Source organism: Ranitomeya imitator, chromosome 4, assembly GCF_032444005.1.
Source record: "Ranitomeya imitator isolate aRanImi1 chromosome 4, aRanImi1.pri, whole genome shotgun sequence".
NCBI lineage: Eukaryota > Metazoa > Chordata > Amphibia > Anura > Dendrobatidae > Ranitomeya > Ranitomeya imitator.
Genome location: NC_091285.1, coordinates 620,655,306 through 620,683,074, shown reverse-complemented (window position 1 = coordinate 620,683,074; position 27,769 = coordinate 620,655,306). Strand labels below are relative to the sequence as shown.

Here is a 27,769-nt window from a genome sequence, read left to right as displayed (position 1 = left end):
ATACTGCCACACGGTAAATCATGGGGCTGACCTGCAGCTCCGAGGCTGAAGGTGAGTGCTACAAAGTCTGCCTGAGGCTGGTTACCTCGGTCTAGAACTTTTCATTTCGTCTTTTTTAAAAGCTGCGATAAATTCTTATCATTTAGGATTGTTATTGTTGGGATATGTTCAGACGAGACGGATACGAAAAATAACTATAGAAACTCTATCTGGATTTTGTAAGTAACGTATTATGGCCTCAAAAAAGTTGAAGACATTTTACAAAACCTCATGTACGTCCTACATAAGAAGTCAGCGTGAAATCCTGAAGGAAATTCTGTGCAAATGTGTAAGGGTATGTGCACACGTTGCGGATTCGCAGCGTTTTTTGCAGTGCAGAAACACTGCAGATCCGCAATTAATTTACAGTACAATGTAAATGAATGAGAAAAAAAAAAAAATGCTGTGCACACTTTGCGGAAAATCTGCTGCGGAAACGCTGCGGTTTAAGAGAAGTAGCATGTCACTTTTTTGTGAATCTGCAGCGTTTTTGTGCCCATTCCATTATAGAAAACCGCAGGGGTAATAAACGCAGCAAAAACGCACAAAAAAACGTGACAAATCCGCAGGTGCGTTTTCTGCCAGGAGAGGCAGAATCCGCACCAGAAATTCCTAAGCCTAATCTGCAACATGTGCACATAGCCTTATTCCGCAGCAGGTAAATCTATGCTGCGGACTTTCATCCTTCGCAATACGTAAGATGAAATCCACATGTGAGACACATTTTACGACCGATCTATCGGATGTATCGTAACATGTGGGAAACCTTGTCTTGTGATTGACAGACGTGAAGATGTTATTTTCTAAATTCCATTTGTTCTTCTATTGTTGTGTTACTTTTGAAGTCAGCTTTACGTGTCCATAATATGGCAGCATTTTAGCATCTATTTTATGTCCTCGGGATTTGGACCCACATATGGTTTAGTAATAATCTAACATCAGTTTGGTAGAACTACAGTTGTAATATGCATATTTTGTCATTTTTTTTTGTACAGTTGTCATAAAACCTGAAGGTAATCCTAGTACCAGCAAAGTGTATGAGATTCCTTAAAGAGAACCTGTCACCTGAATTTGGCGGGACCGGTTTTTGGTCATATGGGCGGAGTTTTCAGGTGTTTGATTCACCCTTTCCTTACCCGCTGGCTGCATGCTGGCTGCAATATTGGATTGAAGTTCATTCTCTGTCCTCCATAGTACACGCCTGCGCAAGGCAAACTTCACCCAAATTAACGAGTTCACCCAAATTAATGAGTGGGGGAAAATTCAGCAACAAAAACCCATGTACGCATGTAAAATACCCAGTAAAAATGTACATATTTTACGCAGGGTTTTTCCTGCCAACACATCAGGTTTTTTTGCTGCAAATCCTGAATGTGCGCACATATAGGCTTCCATTCACACATTCTGTTTTTATTAAAAAGACGGAATTCGTGTGCAAAATAGAAGAGAGGGGCCAAATTGACGTTTCTGGGCTCCATCTGGGATCAGTTAGGTGTCAGTTTTTAGACTGGGGGCAAATATAAGAACATGATGCAGAACGTTTCTTGTGTTCTAAAAACGGACAAAAAGCATAACTCAGATGGACCCCATAATAATCAATGGAGTCCCTTTGCTTCTATTGTAATGCAGTGGAGCCGTTTTGAACATGAATTCTGTTTTTCTGTACCTCTAAAAGGAACAGAAAATTGGTTTTTCCAAACAAAAGTGTTAACGTAGCTATGATGGCACTTTTCTCAAATGTAACAATTACAGTAGATCAAGTCTTCCATTCTCAGAGCCTTTAATATATCACGGCAAGAACCTCACAGCTAGTTTTCCTGGATGTTTTCGCCATGGGAAGCCACTGCTAGCATATGCTGGAAGAAATTGCTGTCTCTAAGTGCAGGTGAAAACGACAGTTTTCTCCATCTCCGAGAAAGTCGTTCCGATTATGTTAATCGCTGTTCAGATTCTGACCACAGTTTGATCAAACTATTATCCGATTTTTCTCGGAGATTGAGAGAAAACACATAGTTTCTCCACCTCTATAATGACGGTCCATGAAAATGAGATGCACTCAGATGGCATCCAAGTGTGGTCCCTTTTTTTTTTTTTTTTTTTCATGGACCCATAGAGTTTAATGGGCAAGTGCCATTCAAGTCTTGAAAGCAAATTGTGCATGCTGTGATTGTTTGGACATGTACAGAGTCCCATAAAATAACATGGGGATGAATGCTATCTACCAAAACTACGGATAGCACTTGTGACCAAGACTCATAGACAGGAAAATCCCTATCTGAAATATCCCTTTATCACATTAAACACCTGATAAATGTGGGGGTTTCCCACTTGGAAACTCCCTGCATTTTCCAAGGGTCGCTATAGATGGTAGACCCCTCTCCAATAGCCATTTTAGAATGTTTTAATTCACATTATCCATCCCTGGTATAAGGCTCTGTTCATACCTCCATGTGGCCTTCAATTTTATGTTCCTTCATGGGAACAGTAAAACGAAATTTTGGCTTCACATGATGGACATTAACCGAACAAATTGACAATGATGGGGTCTGTCAGGTTCCCATCATAATGACATGATTTTGCTGTGCATTGCTATTCGTTTTCCAATATTTTTTTTTAATGGAATCTGCAATAGAGGATCTGAATTCAGCAGTGAGATAACCAAGCAGTGGGAATTAATATTTAAACTTGCAGTTACATTTCTAGGATTACGCTGGAAATTAGCAGTGAGACCTCCTACAATTTGCAAAGAAGTCTAATAAAGAGGTGTGTGATCTTTAAAGGGAATCTGTCAGCAGGTTTTTGCTATCTTATCTGATAGCAGCATGGTGTAGGCAAACAGAAGCTGACTCAAACGATGTATCACTTACTTTGCTGGGTAGAGCCATTCTGACAAAATTAGAGCTTTTAGATTTAGAATGAAGCAGAGCTGAGGAAGCTAACTCTGCCCACACCAGGCTCTCCATATACAAACTTCATAGACAGTGAGGTGCTTAGTTGCTGGACTAGTCCGGCAATGTTAATCTCTTAGTGATAAATCCTTCAGTTAGTACACAACAGCACACATTTTGACAAGTGATACATCCCTGAATTCTGTGTTTCAGGCTCTGTCTTCTGGTGTCTTCAGATTTCATAGTAAAAACCTGCTGACAGATTCCCTTTAAAGAGCAATTCAGTCTCCAAGCAGACGTAGATTCCATTTCTAGATTTTAGGCAATACAAAAACAATGCAAATAAAATCTATTTTTTAATGCCTTTTTCACAAATCATACAAACTATCTTTCTTAGGATATGTTTACATTTGATCCTCATGTCAGTGGCTCCGTCGGGACTCCCCTCTAAAACCAGGAAAATGAGATTTAGGCATATGTGCTGACCGGGCCATTGATTGTAATGATGAGGACGGAATTACTGTGTGTTCTGTTAGATATAATTTCCGTCCATATCCAACTTTTTGTAACAGGTACCAAGATATGGTCGATTGCGTTTTGTTACCCATCGCAAATAGGTGGATTCAGCCCAACATGATGTCTGACAGAGCATATAGTGACTCTTTCTGCAGTCAGTGGTGTTGTGAATTCTGTGGCTGAATTCACTTCTGTGGTCACAAGTGGTATTGCAGTCTCTGGGCTTCCTCCCTCAGGTGTTTTGGTGAGCTCGTTGGCTGCCTTGCTATTTAGCTCCACCTGAGTCTGTCTTCCTTGCTCCTTGTCAATGTTCCAGTGTTGGATCTGAGCTACTGCATCTTTCCTTGGGCCTGCTGCTCTGCTAGATAAGTGCTTCTAGTTTGTTTTCTGTTTTTTCTGTCCAGCTTGCTATTAACTTTTGCTGGAAGCTCTGAGAAGCAAAGGAGTGCACCGCCGTGCTGTTAGTTCGGCACGGTGGGTCTTTTTGCCCCTTTGCGTGGTTTTCGTTTTAGGGTTTTTGGTAGACTGCATAGTTCTCTTTGCTATCCTCGCTCTGTCTAGAATATCGGGCCTCACTTTGCTGAATCTATTTCATTCCTACGTTTGTCTTTTCATCTTGCTAACAGTCATTATATGTGGGGGGCTGCCTATTCCTTTGGGGTATTTCTCTGAGGTAAGTCAGGCTTGTATTTCTATCTTCAGGCTAGTCAGCTCCTCAGGCAGTGTCGAGTTGCATAGGTAGTGATAGGCGCAATCCACTGCTGCTTATAGTTGTGTGAGGATAGATCAGGTACTGCAGTCTACAGAGATTCCACGTCTCAGAGCTCGTCCTATTGTTTTTGGTTATTGCTAGATCTCTGTATGTGCGCTGATTACTGCACGCTGTGTTGCCTGATTGCCAGCCATAACAGTACAAGGAGCCAAACCAATGATTCCCAATAGAGGGAAAAAAGAAATCCTGACAGCATTTTTTTTTCTTAGCTCTGTCTTCAGTCTTTTTTTTCCCCTAGACATTAGAGTGCTTCAGGACACAGCTGTGGACATGGATATTCAGGCTCTGTGCTCCTCAATGGATAATCTCGTTGTAAATGTACAAAAGATTCAAGATACTATTGATCAGAAATCGATGCTAGAACCAAGAATTCCGATTCCTGATTTGTTTTTTGGTGACAGAACTAAGTTCCTGAGCTTTAGAAATAATTGTAAGCTATTTTTGGCCTTGAAACCTCATTCTTCTGGTAATCCTATTCAACAGGTTTTGATTATTATTTCTTTTTTGCGCGGCGACCCACAGGACTGGGCGTTTTCTCTTGCACCAGGAGATTCTGCATTGAGTAATGTTGATGCATTTTTCCAGGCGCTGGGATTGCTTTACGATGAGCCTAATTCAGTGGATCAGGCTGAGAAAAATCTGCTGGCTTTATGCCAGGGTCAGGATGATGTAGAAGTATATTGTCAGAAATTTAGGAAGTGGTCAGTACTCACTCTGTGGAATGAATCTGCACTAGCGGCTTTGTTCAGAAAGGGTCTCTCTGAAGCTCTTAAGGATGTAATGGTGGGATTTCCTATGCCTCCTGGTTTGAATGAGTCTATGTCCTTGGCCATTCAGATCGGTCGTCGCTTGCGCGAGCGTAAATCTGTGCACCATCTGGCGGTATTGTCTGAGAGTAAACCTGAGCCTATGCAGTGCGACAGGACTATGACTAAAGTAGAACGGCAAGAACACAGACGTCTGAACAGACTGTGTTTCTATTGTGGTGATTCTACTCATGCTATTTCTAATTGTCCTAAACGCACTAGGCGGTTCGATAGCTCTGCCGTTATTGGTACTGTACAGTCCAAATTCCTTTTGTCCATTACCTTAATGTGCTCTTTGTCATCGTATTCTGTCATGGCGTTTGTGGATTCAGGCGCTGCCCTGAATCTGATGGATTTGGATTATGCTAAACGTTGTGGATTTTTCTTGGAGCCTTTGCGGTGTCCTATTCCGTTGAGAGGAATTGATGCTACACCTTTGGCCAAGAATAAGCCTCAGTACTGGGCCCAGCTGACCATGTGCATTGCTCCTGCACATCAGGAAGTTATTCGCTTTCTGGTACTGCATAATTTGCATGATGTGGTCGTGTTGGGGTTGCCATGGCTACAAACCCATAATCCAGTATTGGATTGGAACTCTATGTCGGTGACCAGCTGGGGTTGTCAGGGAGTACATGGTGATGTTCCATTTTTGTCTATTTCGTCATCCATTCCTTCTGACATCCCAGAGTTCTTGTCGGACTTTCAGGATGTATTTGAAGAGTCCAAGTCTGATGCCCTACCTCCGCATAGGAATTGTGATTGTGCTATCGATTTGATTCCTGGTAGTAAATTCCCTAAGGGTCGTTTATTTAATTTGTCCGTACCTGAACACACCGCTATGCGCAGTTATGTGAAGGAGTCCCTGGAGAAGGGACATATTCGCCCATCGTCGTCACCATTGGGAGCAGGGTTCTTTTTTGTAGCCAAGAAGGATGGTTCGCTAAGACCGTGTATTGATTACCGCCTTCTTAATAAGATCACTATTAAGTTTCAGTATCCCTTGCCATTGATTTCTGACTTGTTTGCTCGGATTAAGGGGGCTAGTTGGTTTACTAAGATTGATCTTCGTGGTGCGTATAATCTGGTGAGAATCAGGCAGGGAGATGAATGGAAAACGGCATTTAATACGCCCGAGGGTCATTTTGAGTATCTGGTGATGCCGTTCGGACTTGCCAATGCTCCATCTGTTTTTCAGTCTTTTATGCATGACATTTTCCGTGAGTATCTGGATAAATTCTTGATTGTTTACTTGGATGACATTTTGATCTTCTCAGATGATTGGGAGTCTCATGTGAAGCAAGTCAGAATGGTTTTCCAGGTACTGCGTGCTAATTCCTTGTTCGTGAAGGGATCAAAGTGTCTCTTCGGTGTGCAGAAAGTTTCATTTTTGGGGTTCATCTTTTCCCCTTCTACTATCGAGATGGATCCGGTTAAGGTTCAGGCCATCCAGGATTGGACTCAGCCGACATCTCTAAAAAGTCTGCAGAAATTCCTGGGCTTTGCTAATTTTTATCGTCGCTTCATCTGTAATTTTTCTAGCATTGCCAGACCATTGACCGATTTGACCAAGAAGGGTGCTGATTTGGTTAATTGGTCTTCTGCTGCCGTGGAAGCTTTTCAGGAGTTGAAGCGTCGTTTTTGCTGTGCCCCTGTGTTGTGTCAACCTGATGTTTCTCTTCCGTTCCAGGTCGAGGTTGATGCTTCTGAGATTGGTGCAGGGGCGGTTTTGTCACAGAGAGGTTCTGGTTGCTCAGTGTTCAAACCATGTGCTTTCTTTTCCAGGAAATTTTCTGCTGCTGAGCGTAATTATGATGTGGGCAACCGAGAGTTGCTGGCCATGAAGTGGGCATTCGAGGAGTGGCGTCATTGGCTTGAGGGTGCTAAGCATCGCGTGGTGGTTTTGACTGATCATAAGAACCTTACTTATCTTGAGTCTGCCAAGCGCTTGAATCCTAGACAGGCCCGTTGGTCGTTATTTTTTGCTCGTTTTGATTTTGTGATTTCATACCTTCCGGGCTCTAAAAATGTGAAGGCGGATGCTCTGTCTAGGAGTTTTGTGCCCGACTCTCCGGGGTTATCTGAGCCGGCGAGTATCCTCAAGGAAGGAGTCACTGTGTCTGCCATCTCCCCTGATTTGCGGAGAGTGTTGCAGAAATTTCAGGCTAATAAACCTGATCGTTGTCCGGCCGAGAAACTGTTCGTCCCTGATAGGTGGACTAGTAAAGTTATCTCTGAACTTCATTGTTCGGTGCTGGCCGGTCATCCAGGAATCTTTGGTACCAGGGAGTTGGTTGCTAGATCCTTCTGGTGGCCATCTCTGTCGCGGGATGTGCGTGCTTTTGTGCAGTCCTGTGGAATTTGTGCTAGGGCTAAGCCCTGCTGTTCCCGTGCCAGTGGGTTGCTTTTGCCCTTGCCGGTCCCGAAGAGGCCTTGGACACATATTTCGATGGATTTCATTTCTGACCTTCCCGTTTCTCAAAAAATGTCGGTCATTTGGGTGGTCTGTGATCGCTTTTCTAAAATGGTCCATCTGGTGCCCTTGGTTAAATTGCCTTCCTCCTCTGATTTGGTGCCTTTGTTCTTCCAGCATGTGGTTCGTTTACATGGTATTCCTGAGAATATTGTTTCTGACAGAGGTTCCCAGTTTGTCTCGAGGTTCTGGCGAGCCTTTTGTGGTAGGATGGGCATTGACCTATCTTTCTCCTCGGCCTTCCATCCTCAGACTAATGGCCAGACCGAACGAACCAATCAGACCTTGGAAACATATCTGAGATGTTTTGTTTCCGCTGACCAGGATGATTGGGTGTCATTTTTGCCGTTGGCTGAGTTCGCCCTTAATAATCGGGCCAGCTCGGCTACCTTGGTCTCTCCATTTTTCTGCAATTCTGGGTTCCATCCTCGTTTCTCTTCAGGACAGGTTGAGTCTTCGGACTGTCCTGGTGTGGATTCTGTGGTGGACAGGTTGCAGCAGATCTGGACTCAGGTAGTGGACAATTTGACCTTGTCCCAGGAGAAGGCTCAGCTTTTCGCTAATCGCAGACGCCGTGTGGGACCCCGACTTCGTGTTGGGGATCTGGTTTGGTTATCTTCTCGTCATATTCCTATGAAGGTTTCCTCTCCTAAATTTAAACCTCGTTTTATTGGTCCGTATAGGATTTCTGAGATTCTCAATTCGGTGTCTTTTCGTCTGATCCTCCCAGACTCCTTTTCCATACATAATGTATTCCATAGGTCGTTGTTGAGGAGATACGTGGCACCTATGGTTCCATCTGTGGAGCCTCCTGCCCCTGTTTTGGTGGAGGGGGAATTGGAGTATATTGTGGAGAAGATTTTGGATTCTCGTGTCTCTAGACGGAAACTCCAGTATCTGGTCAAATGGAAGGGTTATGCTCAGGAAGATAATTCCTGGGTTTTTGCCTCTGATGTCCATGCCCCAGATCTTGTTCGTGCCTTTCATGTGGCTCATCCTGGTCGGCCTGGGGGTTCTGGTGAGGGTTCGGTGACCCCTCCTCAAGGGGGGGGTACTGTTGTGAATTCTGTGGCTGAATTCACTTCTGTGGTCACAAGTGGTATTGCAGTCTCTGGGCTTCCTCCCTCAGGTGTTTTGGTGAGCTCGTTGGCTGCCTTGCTATTTAGCTCCACCTGAGTCTGTCTTCCTTGCTCCTTGTCAATGTTCCAGTGTTGGATCTGAGCTACTGCATCTTTCCTTGGGCCTGCTGCTCTGCTAGATAAGTGCTTCTAGTTTGTTTTCTGTTTTTTCTGTCCAGCTTGCTATTAACTTTTGCTGGAAGCTCTGAGAAGCAAAGGAGTGCACCGCCGTGCTGTTAGTTCGGCACGGTGGGTCTTTTTGCCCCTTTGCGTGGTTTTCGTTTTAGGGTTTTTGGTAGACTGCATAGTTCTCTTTGCTATCCTCGCTCTGTCTAGAATATCGGGCCTCACTTTGCTGAATCTATTTCATTCCTACGTTTGTCTTTTCATCTTGCTAACAGTCATTATATGTGGGGGCTGCCTATTCCTTTGGGGTATTTCTCTGAGGTAAGTCAGGCTTGTATTTCTATCTTCAGGCTAGTCAGCTCCTCAGGCAGTGTCGAGTTGCATAGGTAGTGATAGGCGCAATCCACTGCTGCTTATAGTTGTGTGAGGATAGATCAGGTACTGCAGTCTACAGAGATTCCACGTCTCAGAGCTCGTCCTATTGTTTTTGGTTATTGCTAGATCTCTGTATGTGCGCTGATTACTGCACGCTGTGTTGCCTGATTGCCAGCCATAACACAGTGGGTCCCATCAGCACATACAGTTAGGTCCATATATATTTGGACAGAGACAACATTTTTCTAATTTTGGTTATAGACATTACCACAATGATTTTTAAACAAAACAATTCAGATGCAGTTGAAGTTCAGACTTTCAGCTTTCATTTGAGGGCATCTACATTAAAATTGGATGAAGGGTTTAGGAGTTTCAGCTCCTTAACATGTGACACCCTGTTTTTAAAGGGGCCAAAAGTAATTGGACAGATTAAATAATTTTAAATAAAATGTTCATTTCTAATACTTGGTTGAAAACCCTTTGTTGGCAATGACTGCCTGAAGTCTTGAACTCATGGACATCACCAGGCGCTGTGTTTCCTCCTGTTTGATGCTCTGCCAGGCCTTCACTGCGGTGGTTTTCAGTTGCTGTTTGTTTGTGGGCCTTTCTGTCTGAAGTTTAGTCTTTAGGAAGTGAAATGCATGCTCAATTGGGTTGAGATCAGGTGACTGACTTGGCCATTCAAGAATATTCCACTTCTTTGCCTTTATAAACTCCTGGGTTGCTTTGGCTTTATGTTTTGGGTCATTGTCCATCTGTAGTATGAAACGACGACCAATCAGTTTGGCTGCATTTGGCTGGATCTGAGCACACAGTATGGCGGCTCTGAATACCTCAGAATTCATTCGGCTGCTTCTGTCCTGTGTCACATCATCAATAAACACTAGTGACCCAGTGTCACTGGCAGCCATGCATGCCCAAGCCATCACACTGCCTCCGCCGTGTTTTACAGATGATGTGGTATGCTCTGGATCATGAGCTGTACCACGCCTTCGCCATACTTTTCTCTTTCCATCATTCTGGTAGAGGTTGATCTTGGTTTCAAAGAATGTTCTTCCAGAACTGTGCTGGCTTTTTAGATGTTTTTTAGCAAAGTCCAGTCTAGCCTTTTTATTCTTGATGCTTATGAGTGGCTTGCACCGTGCAGTGACCCCTCTGTATTTACTTTCATGCAGTCTTCTCTTTATGGTAGATTTGGATATTGATACGCCGACCTCCTGGAGAGTGTTGTTCACTTGGTTGGCTGTTGTGAAGGGGTTTCTCTTCACCATGGAGATTATTCTGCGATCATCCACCACTGTTGTCTTCTGTGGGCGCCCAGGTTTTTTTGCATTGATGAGTTCACCAGTGCTTTCTTTCTTTCTCAGGATGTACCAAACTGTAGATTTTGCCACTCCTAATATTGCAGCAATTTCTCGGATGGGTTTTTTCTGTTTTCGCAACTTAAGGATGGCTTGTTTCACCTGCAAGGAGGGCTCCTTTGACCGCATGTTTACTTCACAGCAAAACCTTCCAAATGCAAGCACCACACCTCAAATCAATGCCAGGCCTTTTATCTGCTTAATTGAGAATGACATAACGAAGGGATTGCCCACACCTGTCCATGAAATAGCCTTGGAGTCAATTGTCCAATTACTTTTGGCCACTTTAAAACCAGGGTGGCACATGTTAAGGAGCTGAAACTCCTAAACCCTTCATCCAATTTTAAAGTGGATACCCTCAAATGAAAGCTGAAAGTCTGAACTTCAACTGCATCTGAATTGCTTTGTTTAAAATTAATTGTGGTAATGTGCATAACCAAAATTAGAAAAATGTTGTCTCTGTCCAAATATATATGGACCTAACTGTATGTCTGAATCCCGTTTCCAGAGCTTCAGACGTAAGTCCTGATGGAGCCACTGATGTGACCACAGCATTGGACCAGGGCCGGACTGGCAATTGTGGCAAATGCTAGAAGGGCCTGTCTGGTCATGGGCTGCCTTGTCTGCCACATTGTTAACAGAATCAGTGTTCTCAGATGCCCATACTGTTAATAGTTGTGATGGAGCACAAAGTTGCTGACTCCGTCACTTACCCCTGCAGGCCACCGGTATCATTAGAAATATGGGTCTTGTAGTAAATCTTGCTTTCCTCCATCCAGGGTAATATTATTAATATATCCCATCTGGTGCTTGGGGACGGGGACAACATGGGCCTGTGTGACTTCAAATGCCAGGGCTGAATTTAAGCCCCAGTCCGTACCTGCATTGGACTGAGGTACAAAACCTGCATGGTTGGAGAGGATTCTTACAAAAGGGAAGGAAGGTGCTTTCTGACCAGAGGGTTCAATAAAGGAATTGATTGAAGAAGAGACATATATTAACGCAATGCATATTTGTGATTAGACTCACTAGATGTGTAGACATTGCATGGTACAACAGACTGTAACTAAGAAAACAAAGACGTTGTGGGTGCTAGTCCGTGTCACACAACATGCCTCCATGCAAGAAGAAAACCACTTTGCATTGTGGTAAGAAAGAAACTAAGAAAGATTGAGTCTGAGGTTTCCTTCTTGTGCCTTATTACTGCCCAGCGTTCTTCTCAATTCACGTGGTTAATAATTAGCTTATATTAGCAATATATTGCTCTGAGATAAGCAGCACCTGCTGAATGGTCCTGGAAATAACAACAGGTAAGGGAACTAGAACAATTGATTAACCAACTGCCAATGTTAAAATCGAAAAGAACCATAAATAAGGGTTATTGCAGTTATAATGTGTCCGCCAGTAAGGGATAATATGCCAGCTGCCTGAATCCTAGAAGCCAGGAAGCGGGCACCAGCACAGACTTACTTTAAATTATTTTCCAGTGCTTGTCAGTGATTAGTGTGGGCGGTAGAGCAATCACGTGATATGATAAGACTTCATTCACATTTACACTTCTGAGATTCCAATAATTCTCTTGAGGCCACGTTCACACAATGAGTATTTGGTCGATATTTTACCTCAGTATTAGTAAGCCAAAATCAGGAGTTGAAGAATTAGGCTGTGTGCCCACGATCAGGAATAGCAGTAAAACGCTGCGTTCTACGACACAAGCACATTGGATGGGGTTTATAGAACTCCCTATGCCTGCTGTGCTTCTAATAACCGCTGCGTAAACCCACCCGCGGTGCGGGTTTTATGAGCCGCAGTACGATAATTTCGGTAGTTTTTCCCCATAACCAGTCATTAGATGCATTAAATCCGCATAGTTCACTAAGAACGCAGAGTTCTGGAGGCAGCAAAAATACACTCTGTCCAAAGCGCTGCTATTCCTGATCATGGGGACGTAGCCTCATAGGAAAAGGACAATAGAAACACATCACCACGTTTTTTGCCCACTCCTGGTTTTGGCTTACAAACGCTGAGGTAAAATACTGATCAAATACTGAACGTGTGAACATGGCCTAAATCTCATATTTGGCATTTAGTGTAGAACGTATATTTTAGGTCATGTTTGATGTTGCTGTCTTGGAAACCATAGCTGCATAGAAGGATAGATGGTCACTATGTAAACCATGCAACAATAGAAGGATTTTTTTTTTATGGACATATGATTCAGCGGTATTCTAAAAAGACCCCAATATAAATTTGGTGCAGATGGACAGAATGACATTCCTGACCATGTGACGTCACAGTAAAAGCCCCCATACACATTAGCAAGCTGTTGGCTTAAATTATCTCCCCTGAATACTTCATACACGGGAACTTTTGGCTGAACGGTCCTGTGTTCTCTGAGAGCCCCCATCAGACTCTACAGAGAATAAAAGGATTGGCCATTGAAATCCAACAAGGACATCATTCTCTCCTCCCAACATTGTCAATTCATATACATCAAATTGTTGTCAGATTCCACCAAAATTGTAAGGGGGGTCTTTACACAATACAACAACATTATTTAACTATCTATATATTTATCTATCAAAACCATAAGTAATGTCAAAATCAGGTTAACACTCGACACTGTCTATATGGGGAGAGCCAGGATGCTCCCATTCACATAGACCAGTGTTCATCAACTCCGGTCCTCAAGAGCCACCAACAGCTCATGTTTTCAGAATTTTCTTAGTATTACACAGGTAATAGAATTGTCACAACATGATCCTTTGGTGGCTCTTGAGTAATGTAGTTGGGGAACACTGATATTGATTGTCAGCCGATAACGCTAATATTGGAGGGTTCAGACCACTTTAGTCTGATGTGGATGAGGAGGCTTCATACAATACTACTCACGCAAGCATGATTATTGGATATCTGTCTATCTATCATTCATAACATAAGAACTGAACGTCCTTTTACCAAGTTCAAGATATATGACATAGAAGAATTTGCCAGTAAAAAGCCCCCTGTATATCTACACGTTTCCTTTCCTTACTGACATAAAAAGTCGACATGTAAGTATTACGGAGAAAGACTCGGTTTCTCCACCTTTGCCTCCGATATCATGGTACACTTGTTTGGCGGTCAGTACAGTCATATATTACTACATTTATGAAGCAAGATTCCATTTATTTATATGGGGCATGGACAAAGTACAAGGTTTAGATCCACCTGGAACAATATGGGAAATGGTACTTTTTTTTTTGTGTCAGAGTGAATATTTTTCTGCCCAATGATGACAGAAGTATTTTAGGAGTGATACCTTTAGGCCATGTTCACACAGTGCGTTTTTTACTGCGGAACCGCAGCGGTTTTGCCGCTGCGGTTCCGCAGCTGTTTTCCATGCAGGGTACATAACAATGTAACCCTATGGAAAACAGTCACTGCTGTGCACATGATCCGTAATTTCGTTTAAAAAGCCGCGCAGAATAGCTGCGGCAAAAAAGAAGGAGCATGTCACTTCTTTTTCCTGAACCGCAGCGGTTCTGCACCCATAGACCTCCATTGTGAGGTCAAAATCGCAGTAAAACCCGCAGATCAAAAATATATCTGCGGGTTTTACTGCGATTTGATGTGCAGAACCGCTGCAGCAGGAAGTGCGGGGGAGCGGGTGGAAGTGCGTGGGCGGAGTGTGGCTGCCCCCCCCCGTGCTCCGATGCCCCCCCCCCCCCGTGCTCCGATGCCCCCCCCCAGTGCTCCGATGCCCCCCCGTGCCCTAATCTCCCCCCCTTATAGTTACCCGGCGTCCCGGTGTCCGTCCGGCCGTCTTCTCCCTGGGCGCCGCCATCTTGCAAAATGGCGGGCGCATGCGCAGTGCGCCCGCCGAATCTGCCGGCCGGCAGATTCGCTCCAAAGTGCATTTTGATCACTGAGATATAACCTATCTCAGTGATCAAAATAAAAAAATAGTAAATGACACCCCCCCCCCCCACTTTGTCACCCCCATTGGTAGGGACAATAAAAAAATTAAGAATTTTTTTTTTTTTTTCACTAAGGTTAGAATAGGGTTAGGGGTAGGGTTAGGGGTAGGGTTAGGGTATTTTCAGCCATTTTAGCCCTAAAAAGCTTCCTAGGAAACACACAGTCTCTGCATAGAAAACTGCATAAAAAACGCATCAAAAAACGCATCAAAAAAGGACAAAAAAAGGACCAAAAAAAGGACCTGCGTTTTCTGCCAAGAGCTGCAGTTTTTAAAAAAAAACTGTCCTGAAAAAAAAAGGATGGAAATCCTGAACGTGTGAACATACCGGCTATGTTCACACTTTGCAGATTCCACTGCGGATTTTTTCGCAGCAGAATTCCAAAATCCGCAGTGAAAACCCGTCGCGGTTTTTACTGCGGTTTCTTCTGCGGATTTTCATCTGCAGTTTCCTATTGGAGCAGGTGAAAATCCGCAGAAAAGAAGTGACATGCTGCGGAATGTAATCCGCTGCGTTTCCGCGTGGTTTTTTCCGCAGCATGTGCACAGCGTTTTTTGTTTCCCATAGGTTTACATTGTACTGTAAACTCATGGGAAACTGCTGCAGATCCGCAGCGGTCAAATCCGCTGCAGATCCGCAGCAAAATCCGCAAAGTGTGAACATAGCCTTATTGACTAACCATGTCAGAGTGAATGATGTACACTCCTACCACTGGTTATATAGTACCAGTATTGTGCTGCGTTGGAGAATATGTACTCTGGCAAATCGTGTGATATCATGAAGTCTTGTTTCTCAACTCCTCTTAAATGATTGTTCCTTGACCATCTGAAATTAACAAGAAAACTCCATAAGCCTCACTTATCAATACTGCCTGTAGTAAAATGAAAGTTGATTTCTGATTGATTGCTAGGGGCAACAAAGACAGTTTTATACAAATGACTGCACATAATTCGATTCTATGTTTTGAACACAATATTGAGGGGTTTGGTTTTGGGGATCATATAATAATCTTTATTTTTATATAGCGCTAACATAATCCGCAGCGCTTTACAGTTTGCACACATTATCATCGCTGTTCCTGATGGGGCTCACAATCTAAACTCCCTATCAGTATGTCTTTGGAATGTGGGAGGAAACCAGAATACCCAGAGGAAACCCACGCAAACATGGGAGAACATACAAACTCCTTGCAGATGTTGTCCTTGGTGGGATTTGAACCCAGGACCCCAGCGCTGCAATGCTATCCACTGAACCACCGTGCTGCCCTGACATCTTGTGTGCATACTAGTAGCCTTACATTAGTTGACCCATGTTTCTGTTTGCATCCTTAGGCCTTTCTTTTCACCCCCACTCGAAGGGCTATAATATTGTCCTGAACAGTTGCCGCCACAGAGCCGAACGAAGGCACAGCTTCCATGATGGAATTATCTTCTCAAATCGGCCAATTCTCCCACGAGAGAAAGTCTGGATAAGGATCCTGAAGGTTGAACAGCGATGGTATGGAGCTCTACGAGTTGGCTTTACTTCTACGAATCCTAGCAACCTTGACTCTATCTCTCTTCCCCCATTTGCTTGTCCTAACCTTACCATTAGGCCTGATTTTTGGGCTATTGGTATACCAGACGAACTGTGCAGAGAGGGTGAAGAAATTTGCTTCTGGATAAATAAAATAGGTCAAGTACTTCTAAAGAAGAAAGGAAGTTTTAAGCCAGAGGTGTTATTCTCTGGTATACCAAGGAAGACAGCTGTCTGGGTCATGTTAGATGTCTATGGTCAGACAAAGGCTTTACAGCTTATGGGTGAGTGCTCCAGATTGGCGGCCAGTGTATTTATATCTATTAATTTATCATAGTAGTAAGATATTTTCTATTTTAATAAAAATATATATATTTTTTATTTCAGATGGAAAATCAAAACATAAGTTTTTTCGATGTTGTTGTCCTAGCAATATAGGTGAGTTCACTTTTATCAAATAAAAAAAAAAAATTATAGTGGCGATATCAACTTCATTCTCCATAAATGTGCTCTGTCCTGTCCAGGAAAACCCCCTCTTCCTGTTCTGAGACTCATAAGCCAGCTGCTCCATCCTGCCTGTAGATACCAAGCACTGGCTATATTGTATGACTGTGATCATACATTAGGAATCTATGCAAAATCAGGTCACAATAAGAGTATTTGTATGGTTAACCATTGTACGTGTTTAACCGACTGGTTATACTGGTTATATAGTGATATCAGATGTGTGGCAAAAACTTAATACAAATAATGTATGCCATATGACAAACCTGTTCTCTAATGCTATAAACTTTGGCAATAGATTAATTTTTTGGCTCTTGTTAACTTGCATCAGAGCCGGACGGAGAGCAAAAATCAACCCTGGAGCACAAAGAACAGCAGTCACACGAATACTTTAGATAAAATGCATATTTGTAGTTCCCTTTACTACAGATAAGATATATTCAGAGATCATATCTGGACCAGATTACTATGCCAGACTAGTAATTAGAAATGGGTCTAGTCAAATATTACTTAAGGCTGTTAAGCATTTTGCCTTATTAGAGTATAGTTAAAAAATTTTCATTAAAGTTATCGCACCAAAAACATTTATCACCTATCCACAAGATTTGTGAAGATGCAACCACTGGGAGCCCCATCAATCTCGAGAATAAGATATTCATTGTCTATAACAATGGTGGTTCCGCATGCACATTACCAAACCAATAGATCCTTAAAAGTGAATAGAACGGTGATCACACATGCGTGCTACCACTCCATTCAAACAGGCCAAAATGCATCAATACTTGAGATTGGTGGGAATCCCTTTGAAAACCCTTGATGTTCTCCACAGACGAAGGTGAAACTGTTGCTCTACAGAGTATAGTGTCAATGAGTTATTAGCCATTGCAAAAAATGAATACGGTATGTTGTTCATCGTCTATCAGAAAATAAATCAGTCCTTATCATAATTGGTGCTGTTCCGATACTGCTGATCGGCAGAAAATACACATAATAGAAATAAAGTGGATCGGCCCAATCCGTTTCTGGAAATGATTGCACCATTAGTCATAGAGTATGGCACAATGAACGTCAGTGTTTATCTACCATCAGCAAGCAGATTTTAATTTTATAATTTATATGGAATAAAGCTTGAATATTTATTTTACCTATTTCTTGTTGTGACTATCCACTTTTTTCTATAATATGTGTTATTTAGCCATGTATGACATGAGATTATACAACGTATTACAATCACAGCACTGACACACCTAAATGTAAAATAAAAAAACAAATTACACTTGGTTATGTCATCTATAGTGTCCTTCGTCTTGACACATGAACAAAAAATTTAGATTACGTCTATTTTAACCTTCATTATGATAATTAATTATGATGATTCATTTGTCTGTCATCTTTAATTGTTTCATTACAGTGCACCTTAAGAATTCATGTTTCTATCGTACATATCTATCTATAAATTAAAGTTTATTATACAGTACAGACCAAAGGTTTGGACACACCTTCTCATTTAAAGATTTTTCTATATTTTCATGAATATGAAAATTGTACATTCACACTGAAGGCATCAAAACTATAAATTAACACATGTAGAATTATATACTTAACAAAAAAGTGTGAAACAACTGAAATTATGTCTTTATATTCTAGGTTCTTCAAAGTAGCCACCTTTTGCTTTGATGACTGTTTTGCACACTCTTGGCATTCTCCTGATGAGCTTCAAGAGGTAGTCACCGGGAAGGGTTTTCACTTCACAGGTGTGCCCTGTCAGGTTTAATAAGTGGGATTTCTTGCCTTATAAGTGGGATTGGGACCATCAGTTGTGTTGAGCAGAAGTCTGATGGATACACAGCTGAGAGTCCTACTGAATAGACTGTTAGCTGCTTTTTTTCTTGCCATAATACAAATTCTAAGTAAAGAAAAACAAGTGGCCATCATTACTTTAAGAAAGTCCGAAAAATTGGGAAAACTTTGAAAGTGTCTCCAAGTGCAATGGCAAAAAACATCAAGTGCTACAAAGAAACTGGATCACATGAGGAAGACCAAGAGTCACCTCTGCTTCTGAGGATAAGTTTATCCCAGTCACCAGCCTCAGAAATCGCATGTTAAGGCTAGGTTCACATTACGCTATGTGAACCCGTTTAACGGACTACGTTACACCACGGTAACGTAGTCCGTTAACGCCGCCATTGTTTGTAATGGCGAACGCATCGCTAGCGCACACCCACATTGGGCGTGCGCTAGCGATGTGCCATCATTTGAGTGACGGACCGCGAACGCTGCTTGCAGCGTTCTCGGTCCGTTCCTCGCTAGCGCAGATCGGGGATCTGCGCTAGCGGGATCGGCTAACGTGATCCCTTTTGAGACATTGCGTTAGCACAGTCAGTGCAGTCCGTTTAGCGCATAGCGCTACGAACGCAATGTGACCCTAGCCTTACAGCAGCTCAGATTAGAGACCAGGTCAGTGCCACACAGAGTTCTAGCAGCAGACACATCTCTACAACAACTGTTAAGAGGAGACTTTGTGCAGCAGGCCTTCATGGTAAAATAGCTGCTAGGAAACCACTGCTAAGGTTAGGCAACAAGCAGAAGAGACTTGTTTGGGCTAAAGAACACAAGGAATGGACATTAGACTAGTGGAAATCTGTGCTTTGGTCTGAGTCCAAATTTGAGATCTTTGGTTCCAACTACTGTGTCTTTGTGCGATGCAAAAAAGTTGAACAGATGGACTCTACATGCCTGGTTCCCACCGTGAAGCATGGAGGAGGTGGTGTGGGGGTGCTTTGCTGGGGACACTGTTGGGGATTTATTCAAAATTGAAGGCATACTGAACCAGCATGGCTACCACAGCATCTTGCAGTGGCATGCTATTCCATCCGGTTTGCGTGTAGTTGGACCATCATTTATCTTTCAACAGGACAATGACCCCAAACACACCTCCAGGCTGTGTAAGGGCTATTTGACCAAGAAGGAGAGTGTTGGGTTGCTACACCAGATGACCTGGCCTCCACAGTCACCAGACCTGAACCCAATCGAGATGGTTTGGGGTGAGCTGGACCGCAGAGTGAAGGCAAAAGGGCCAACAAGTGCTAAGCATCTCTGGGAACTCCTTCAAGATTGTTGGAAGACCTTTCCCGGTGACTACCTCTTGAAGCTCATCAAGAGAATGCCAAGAGTGTGCAAAGCAGTCATCAAAGCAAAAGGTGACTACTTTGAAGAACCTAGAATATAAGACATATTTTCTGTTTCACACTTTTTTGTTAAGTTTATAATTCCACATGTGTTATTTCATAGTTTTGATGCCTTCAGTGTGAATGTACAATTTTCATAGTCATGAAAATACAGAAAAATCTTTAAATGGGAAGGTGTGTCCAAACTTTTGGTGTGTACTGTATATACTCAGGATCGCTGATAAGTGCCTGATTGCTGGGGAATCCATGGCTGGGACCACCTCAAATCATGAAAACAAGAGGCAGTCGCGCATGCGCACCTCTGATACATCAAGTGTGTATCTGTCATATAGGCAATAAATCTAGCCATAGCACACATGATTCATATGCTGCACCTACACCCCGCTAGAGGTCTGAGCAGTGGGACTACTAGTGATCAGATACTTATCACCTATCCTAAAATGCATCATAACAGATTCACACTGATCCATTATACTATAATAATAATCTTTATTTATATAGCGCCAACATATTCCGCAGCGCTTTACAGCTTAATAGTTTCAAACACGACAGTCATAAGTTTAACAACGTTGGCAATACAATAATTAAAGCAAAACAAGACGACCCTGCTCGTGAGAGCTTACAAAGTACAGGAGCTTACTTACAATGATGTATTTACAATGATGGTCCAGCCATCTTCAGGGGGTGGGGGATAGATGGAGATAGTGAATGGGCTACACACACAAACATAAAATGACTTTGATTAGTGAACATGATAGGCCACACTGAACAAATGTGTTTTGAGGGAGCGCCTAAAACTATGCAAATTGTGGATGGTCCTAATATCTTGGCGTAGATCATTCCAGAGGATTGGCGCACCATGGGAGAAGTCTTGGAGTTGGGAGTGGGAGGTACGGATTACTGCAGAGGTTAGTCGTTTGCAGAGCGCAGTGGTCGGTTAGGCTGATCGACAGAAATGAGGGAGGAGATGTAAGTGGGTGCTGCACTGTGGAGAGCTTTGTGGGTGAGAACAAGTACTTTGAATTTATCCTGTAATGAATAGACAGCCAGTGTAATGACTGGCGAAGAGTGGACATGTCTGTGTAACGATTAACTGGATGGACAACCCTGGCTGCTGCATTAAGGATAGACTGGAGAGGAGAAAGTCGAGTAAGGGGGAGGCCAGTTAGTAGAGCATTACAGTAGTCCAGGCGGGAGTGGATCAAGGCGACAGTGAGGATTTTTGTTGTTTCCATGGTGAGAAAAGGATGGATTCTAGAGATGTTCTCTAGGTGTAAGCAGCACGAGCGGGCAAGCGATTGTATATGGGATGTGAAGGAGAAATTGAAGTCAAACATAACACCCAGACAGTGCTCCTGCTGCCAGGGTGTTATGGTGCCACCCACGGAGAGGGAAATCTCAGATTTAGGGAGGTTAGCAGATGGCGGGAGCAGAAGAAGTTCAGTTTTGGAGAGGTTGGGTTTCAGAAAGAGAGCGGACATGATGTTGGAGACTGCAGATAGACAGTCAGTGGTGCTCTGTAGTACAGCGGGGGTAAGGTCAGGGGATGACATGTATAGTTGTGTGTCATCAGCATAAAGATGGTACTGAAAGCCAAATGCTGATGGTCTGTCCAATTGGGGCCGTGTAAAGGGAGAAGAGAAGGGGGCCAAGGACTGAGCCCTGAGGTACCCCGACAATGAGAGGAAGAGGAGATGAAGTGGAGCCAGAGAACAAAATACTGAAGGAGCGGTCAGAAAAATAGGAGGAGAACCAGGAGAGAGCAGTGTCCTTAATGCCCAGTGACTGGCGCCTCGAGAGTAGGAGAGGGTGGTCAACAGTGTCGAAAGGTCGAGAAGAATGAGCAGAGAGTGGTCACCGTTACATTTTGCTGTCAGAAGGTCATTGTCACCTTGATGAGTGCCGTTTCTGTCGAATGTAGGGGGCGGAAACCAGACTGTGAGGGGTCTAGGAGGGAATGAGTGGAGAGGTAACGGGTAAGGTGGGAGTAGATCAGATGCTCCAGGAGTTTAGAGATGAAGGGGAGATTGGAGACTGGTCTGTAGTTGTTTGTGCAGGATGGGTCGAGGGTTTCTTTAGTAATGGAGTAATGATAGTGTTTGAAGGAGGAGGGGAAAGTGCCAGATGAGAGGGAGAGATTAAAGATTGTAGTTAGGTGAGTTGTGACAACTGGAGAGAGAGACTGGAGGAGATGTGAGGGAATGGGGTCGGTAGTGCATGTAGTCGGGCGAGAAGCAGAGAGGAGCTTGGAGACTTCTTCTTCTTTTGTGATGGGATCGAATGTGGAGAGTGAGCCAGGGGAAATGCAGAGAGGGATGGAAGTCGCTGCGCTTGGTGTCTGGGAGCGGATTTCCCGACGGATGTTATCTATTTTCTCTATAAAGTGGGAGGCCAGGTCATCAGCACAAATGTCTGTGATAGGGGCTTTTGCTTTTGGCCTGAGGAGGGAATGAAAGGTGTCAAAAAGTTTATTGGGGTTGTTGGATAGTGAGGAGATCAGAGTAGTGAAATAGATCTGTTTGGCGAGGTGAAGGGCAGAGTTATAAGTTTTTTGGTTTTTTTTTTTAAATAAATTTGAAGTGTATGAAGTCTTCTGGTGTGTGAGTTTTCCTCCATAAGCGTTCAGCACTCCTAGAGCATCGCTGGAGAAATCGGGTTTGCAATCTGAGCCAGGACTGTTTTACTCTGTTTGGAGGTTCTGATGGCGAGGGGCGCTAATTGGTCCAGGGTGCTTCTAAGAGTGTCATTGTAGTGATGTACCGCCAGATCAGGACAGGAAAAAGAGGAGACTGGGGACAATGAGGAGTGTAGGGAGTCTGAAAGTGTGTGAGGGTTGATAGCATGTAGATTTCTGAATGTGTGGTAGGTAGGAGGGTGCTGGGGTGGGCGAGGAATTGTGAGTGTGAAGGAGAAAATTTTGTGGTCAGAGAGGGGAAGCGGTGAGTTATCTAGGTAGGAGATTGAACAGAGCCGGATGAAGACCAGGTCAAGCGTGTTACCGTCTTTGTGTGTTTCCGAGGTTGAGAGCTGTGAGAGGCCTGGGGAAGTGGTTAGTGATAGTAGCTGGGATGCAGATGTGGAAGTGGGGATGTTGATGTCTCCCAGGATAAGGTTTGGTAGTTCTGAGGACATGAAGTGCGGCAGCCAGGCAGAGAAATGGTCCAGGGAGTGGGTGGGTGAGCCTGGGGGCCGGTATATGACTGCTACTCTGAGGGAGAGGGGACGAAAGAGCCTGATGGTGTGGACCTCAAAAGAAGGGAATGAGAGTGATGGAGCTAGGAGGATGACCTGGAAAGTGCATTGTGGGGACAGGAGTATGCCGCCTCCACCCCCATGTCTGTTTGTGGGTCTCGGGGAATGTGAGAAATGTAAGTCACCATGGGAAATGGCAGCAGGAGAGACAGTGTTGGGATCCTGAATCCAAGTTTCCGTGAGGGCCAACAGATTAAGAGTTTTTCAGAAAGTAATTGTGTAGGAAAGGAAGCTTGATACATACAGACCGTGGATTCCAAAGGGCACAATTAAAAGAAGGAGATGGAGTGCAAATAATATTAGTAAGATTTTTAAGGTTTCGATGTGCGGTAGGGTAGGGGTTGAGGTTGGTGGATGGTGGACCAGGGTTGGGGGAGATGTCCCCTGAAATCGGTAGGAGTAGGAAGATAAAGAGCAAGTAGTTTTTGGAATTGTATGAAGCTTTTTTGTGAAGTGTGTTTGGGCAAGATGGGCTGAAGTTTTTCAGGAAGGTGAGAAGTGCATGGGAGCTGTACATGGGAGAGGGAAGGAGTGAGGAGCTGATGTATATGAGTCATGATGGAGGGGGTATTGGGCGGTGAATGTGGATTGCAAGGGAACATAGGAGGATAGGAATAAAGCACACGGATAGAAGGGAGAGCAAAGTGTGGGTTACCTGACTTCTGCCCTGACTAACTGCCATGGAATAACTGCTGTATCATGACGCTTATCTTCATGATGCTTTGCTTCAGGATATACTATGCTCATTATGGATTCTGCCTATACTTCATATACCTGTATAGTTGCCTTATATAATAAAAATGTATGCTTTTCTTCAACAGATACTCCAAATTTGGGTTTAGGTCACCCTGAATCAATTGTGACAAAGAACAAAGATTTTCTACCTTTTCACTCTAAGCAATATATAGAAAAATCTTCAAAACTGGACTTAAGAACAGAAGTGGTGAACTTACAACTGTTCAGAGAAGAGGAGCCCAACTGTGTGATCTGTCTAGACAGAACAGCAGACACTCTACTTCTCCCCTGCAGACACTGCTCCTTCTGCAAACAATGTGTTCTAAAAATCAAAGCACAGAGCAATATCTGCCCATTGTGCCGTCAAAGTATCCAGATATCTCAAGACATTAGAGAAGAACATCTGCTCACCAACTATTGTAGGTGACCGCTGCTATCCCTCATGGTACATGAGGACATTTTTCCTAATATTTTTACATGTTAAAGACTGGTATACCTTATTACCTTTCCAGACAAAATGAAGGCGCATGCTCTTAAAGTATTACAGTCAATCAGGCTTGGACTGGCCCACAGGAGAACAGGAGAATCATCTGGTGGGCCCCCATGCAAGAGTAGGTCACCATCCTCTTATATGGGCTGTACCTGGCACTATATACTCCTATATACTCGAATCACCACGTGCACACAAATGCAGAATCTTATTCATTTAACAGTCTACCCAGGTCATTGTTATATAAATTTGTGATTGAGGATGATGTCGTATCTGCATGTATTTGAAAATTGGGGCCCTGGAATTGGTTACTGATGGGCATTTGGCACGCCAGTCCGACACTGCTGTCAAATCATTAGCGGCTACATGGCTTTATTTTTGGCAAGAAAAGTTTCTAGACGTCGAAGAGCACTTTGGACTTATTTCAAAAAAATTCGGTATCGGTACGAAATGAAAGAACATAAGACTTATAAGTATAACTAAGGCTTTATTCACATTACATTTGAACTTACCACCAGAAAGAGTTTCAACATATTCCACTATGTAGACATAGTGATATATGTAACCCCCCAAAAAGTATACAGGATATGAAGAAATGTTCTCTATATGTAAGTACAACTAAAGTACCATTCACATGTAATATCATCCATCCATCGAAGGTATATAGAGAATTTTCACCTCCTGAGGCATATAGTAACATATGTCATCCATGAACAACAATAGTAATAAGAAATGTATGCCAAGGGTATATATAATTTTTTTTTTTTAAAGTATACTTGGGATGAATGAAGCCTATGAATACTTTTGGCTATGTAAAAGGAGCTGTACCATAGGTAGACCATGGTTCTCACATGTAGTGAAAATGGAATGAGCGATAATGCATTTTATGGAGGCTGTGCATAAAAAAAAAAAAAAACAACAATATACTCCATAAAATCAGACCACAACAGTAAAAAAGAGTAATACAGATAGCAGTGTATTGTTCGTCATACTATGGGTCAAAATACACATTATTATGTTCATAAAAGCCCAACCAAGGTTGTGGACTGGATATACGTGAAGGAATGCTTGCCAAGTAAGTAACTAAGGAGGTGACTATAGAGTGTGAGAACTAAAAATGAAAGAAAATTTCCAGCTAAGCTCCACTTGTACATTGATGAAATGTATATGGGTGTAATTCATACAACTAGTGATTTAGAGTAGTGTTAGAAGATGTAAATGATGGTGGAATGACTAAAGAAGAGAAATAAGGTCAGAGGACAGGAAAAGAATGTGATGTGATAGCGAGGGAGATGAAACTGAAAAGCAGAGAAGGAAGTTTGATATTGAGTAAGGGAGAAGTTGACATTATGTAGGTAAGGGCAGGCAAGTATTGAGAAGAAAAAAGTCAGACACATGGGTGGCATAAAAAGGTGTAAATTGAAGCTCCAGTGTTACAATCCGAAATCTATATCAGGCCTCAACAACGAGTCCTTTTTAATACTGGGGCTTTTATGGGGCAGACAGGCATCGCAACTGCTAGTTTTGCACCCCTTACACAATGTAAAGAAGGTCAGGGAGAAATGAGAAGGTGAAATCCAGATAAGAGTAAAATACAAGGCAGTAAGAACAAGATAAAGAAAATTGGAGAGCAGGTTATTTGGAATTAATATGAAAAAGAGTAGGAATATAGCAGATATCAAAGCTGTAAATAAAGGATCTATAATGTGAAGGATGTAAAAACTTGAAATGTCTCAATGTGATTATTTTTTGGTAATTTTTTTACTAAAATAAAGATGTATTTTATTTTGTATTAATAATATTGACCAATCGGCAAATGTGTCAATGTTCTCAGGTATATGGTTTTTATAACAAAGTTTTTATGACTAATAAAGATTTATATAACAATATATTGTTTACATTGAAAGTCATTTTTTTTTTTATATTTTATCTAAAACCTTCCTACCAGTTATATCTTATAATTCTCAAAGGATTAGTGGTTTGTAAACCACAGAATGTATGCATCTAAATTATTGGTCTTCAGTGAACAATCTGTACTTTAGGCCCCGCACCCACCATGTGCCTTTTATGATGCTGGTATATACTAATGTCGCAGAGGGGCTTTTGTGCCAGGGTCACTAGCCCTTTATGGTGAAATCATTCACGTCAATAAGGTATTAATTGTAGTTGTAAACTATGGTACTCATATGAAGTTCATTGGAAGATCAGCAAGTGTCAAGTGTCCGACAGATTAATGACGGCCAACGTTACGATCCATCCAGGACCTAATTCAAGGCCTTAAAAAAATAACACGGTGTTATCACTATTACAAAATTGTATACAATATATACAAAGGCAGTACATCAAAGTTATACATGTATTTGTTACATACTATAGGACAAACAACACAAGAAACAGGCTACTAGCTTATGTCATGTGCTTAAACACTGCTACCTCGGCTTACTTCGGCCAAGCCTTCTCCACCATATGCTATATGGCGTACTTTTGTTAAGTATTCTACCCTTACACACTACTTTTACTTTTCTACAGTTTTATGTATGTTATTACTCTCCATATGTTATCTCTGCATACCGGTCATGTGCTATTACATATTCTCTATATATTTCAGCAAACAACTTTGGCTACTTTCCCACAGGAGAGAGATGGTGCTCGGCATTCTGTTATCTTCATTTCTTGATACATTGACCTAACAACTTTGGACCTTATACCATCCCGTGATAAGCCTATACGTGATATCCTACTTATATTTGATAGCACAATCTTTACTCTTGTTTATCTATCTTTGTACCAAACCTTTATAGGGGTTGTCCCCGTTCAGAAAACTTTCTGATATTAGCTGTTGAAGTTCTAAAAAAAAATCTGAGTCAGGAGCGTAAGTAAGAGTGGGGGGAGGTAGGTCGGGCATGTAACCCATGTGCAGTTATCAAGGGGGCACCAATAGGCTGCTTCTGATGAGCATCTCACCTCACGCGGCAGTCCATGGTGTCTCCCAGGTGGTAGCATTTTGATGCCCCCTGGGAGTGGTATTTGGCTGTTCTCCAAACCGTTTGCTCTTGGAGAACCTAATCACCTGCTGTCTGTAGTCTTTCAGATGTGAATACAATTATGTCTCTGCTGGCAATTTCGGGGTCAAGGTGATGCACCTCAGCATGATGAGGTCCCCTGATCATGCTTCTGTACCAGAGGTGGTGCAAATGGCGGGAAGGTAGACACTCCTTGGAGCTGAAGATACAGGGGAGGTTTACTGGGGAAAGTAGTCTGAGAGGACAGTGTGAAAAGGTGGCACAGCATAGACACTGGGCAGTGTGGGAGGGACACAGGGTAAAGAGACAATATGGCTGAGAAATACTTAACCCCCCTAGGTCTAGGGTCAGCTCTCCGACACTGCCCCAATCTCTGTTAATTGTTGACAGCACTGACGTCAGAGGGACAGTATAGTACTCAATCACTGAGCTCAGCGGCTCTACCTGTGTACACAGCATGAATCACTGAGCTCTCTGATGAGCTGCAGCGCTGTTGATGTGATGGCACTACCTGTATATAAATTGAGTGCTATACAAAATACATATAAAACATACATAATTAAAAAAAAAAAGAGAAAAGACACATACAAAAAAATCGATTGCATTTCCTACATTTTAATAATATCTTTACA

At 42.7% G+C, this 27,769-nt stretch overlaps 1 protein-coding gene across 1 annotated transcript; it reads left to right on the top strand.

The window, feature by feature from the left end:
• NEURL3 (neuralized E3 ubiquitin protein ligase 3) lies at positions 1-26,003 on the top strand. The gene is made up of 4 exons (XM_069766619.1): positions 1-51; positions 15,762-16,229; positions 16,333-16,383; positions 23,711-26,003. The coding sequence occupies exons 1-4, from the start codon at positions 21-23 to the stop codon at positions 24,049-24,051; spliced, it is 891 nt and encodes a 296-aa protein (XP_069622720.1). The 5' UTR covers positions 1-20; the 3' UTR covers positions 24,052-26,003.
• Positions 26,004-27,769: the final 1,766 nt, after the last annotated feature.

Bases quoted from the DNA above. Each gene is read 5' to 3' on its own strand.
- NEURL3 (XM_069766619.1), top strand. From the start codon at position 21: ATGGGGCTGACCTGCAGCTCCGAGGCTGAAG. The intron at 52-15,761 runs GTGAGTGCTACA...TTGCATCCTTAG, and splicing joins CTGCAGCTCCGAGGCTGAAG to GCCTTTCTTTTCACCCCCAC. The intron at 16,230-16,332 runs GTGAGTGCTCCA...TTTTTATTTCAG, and splicing joins AAAGGCTTTACAGCTTATGG to ATGGAAAATCAAAACATAAG.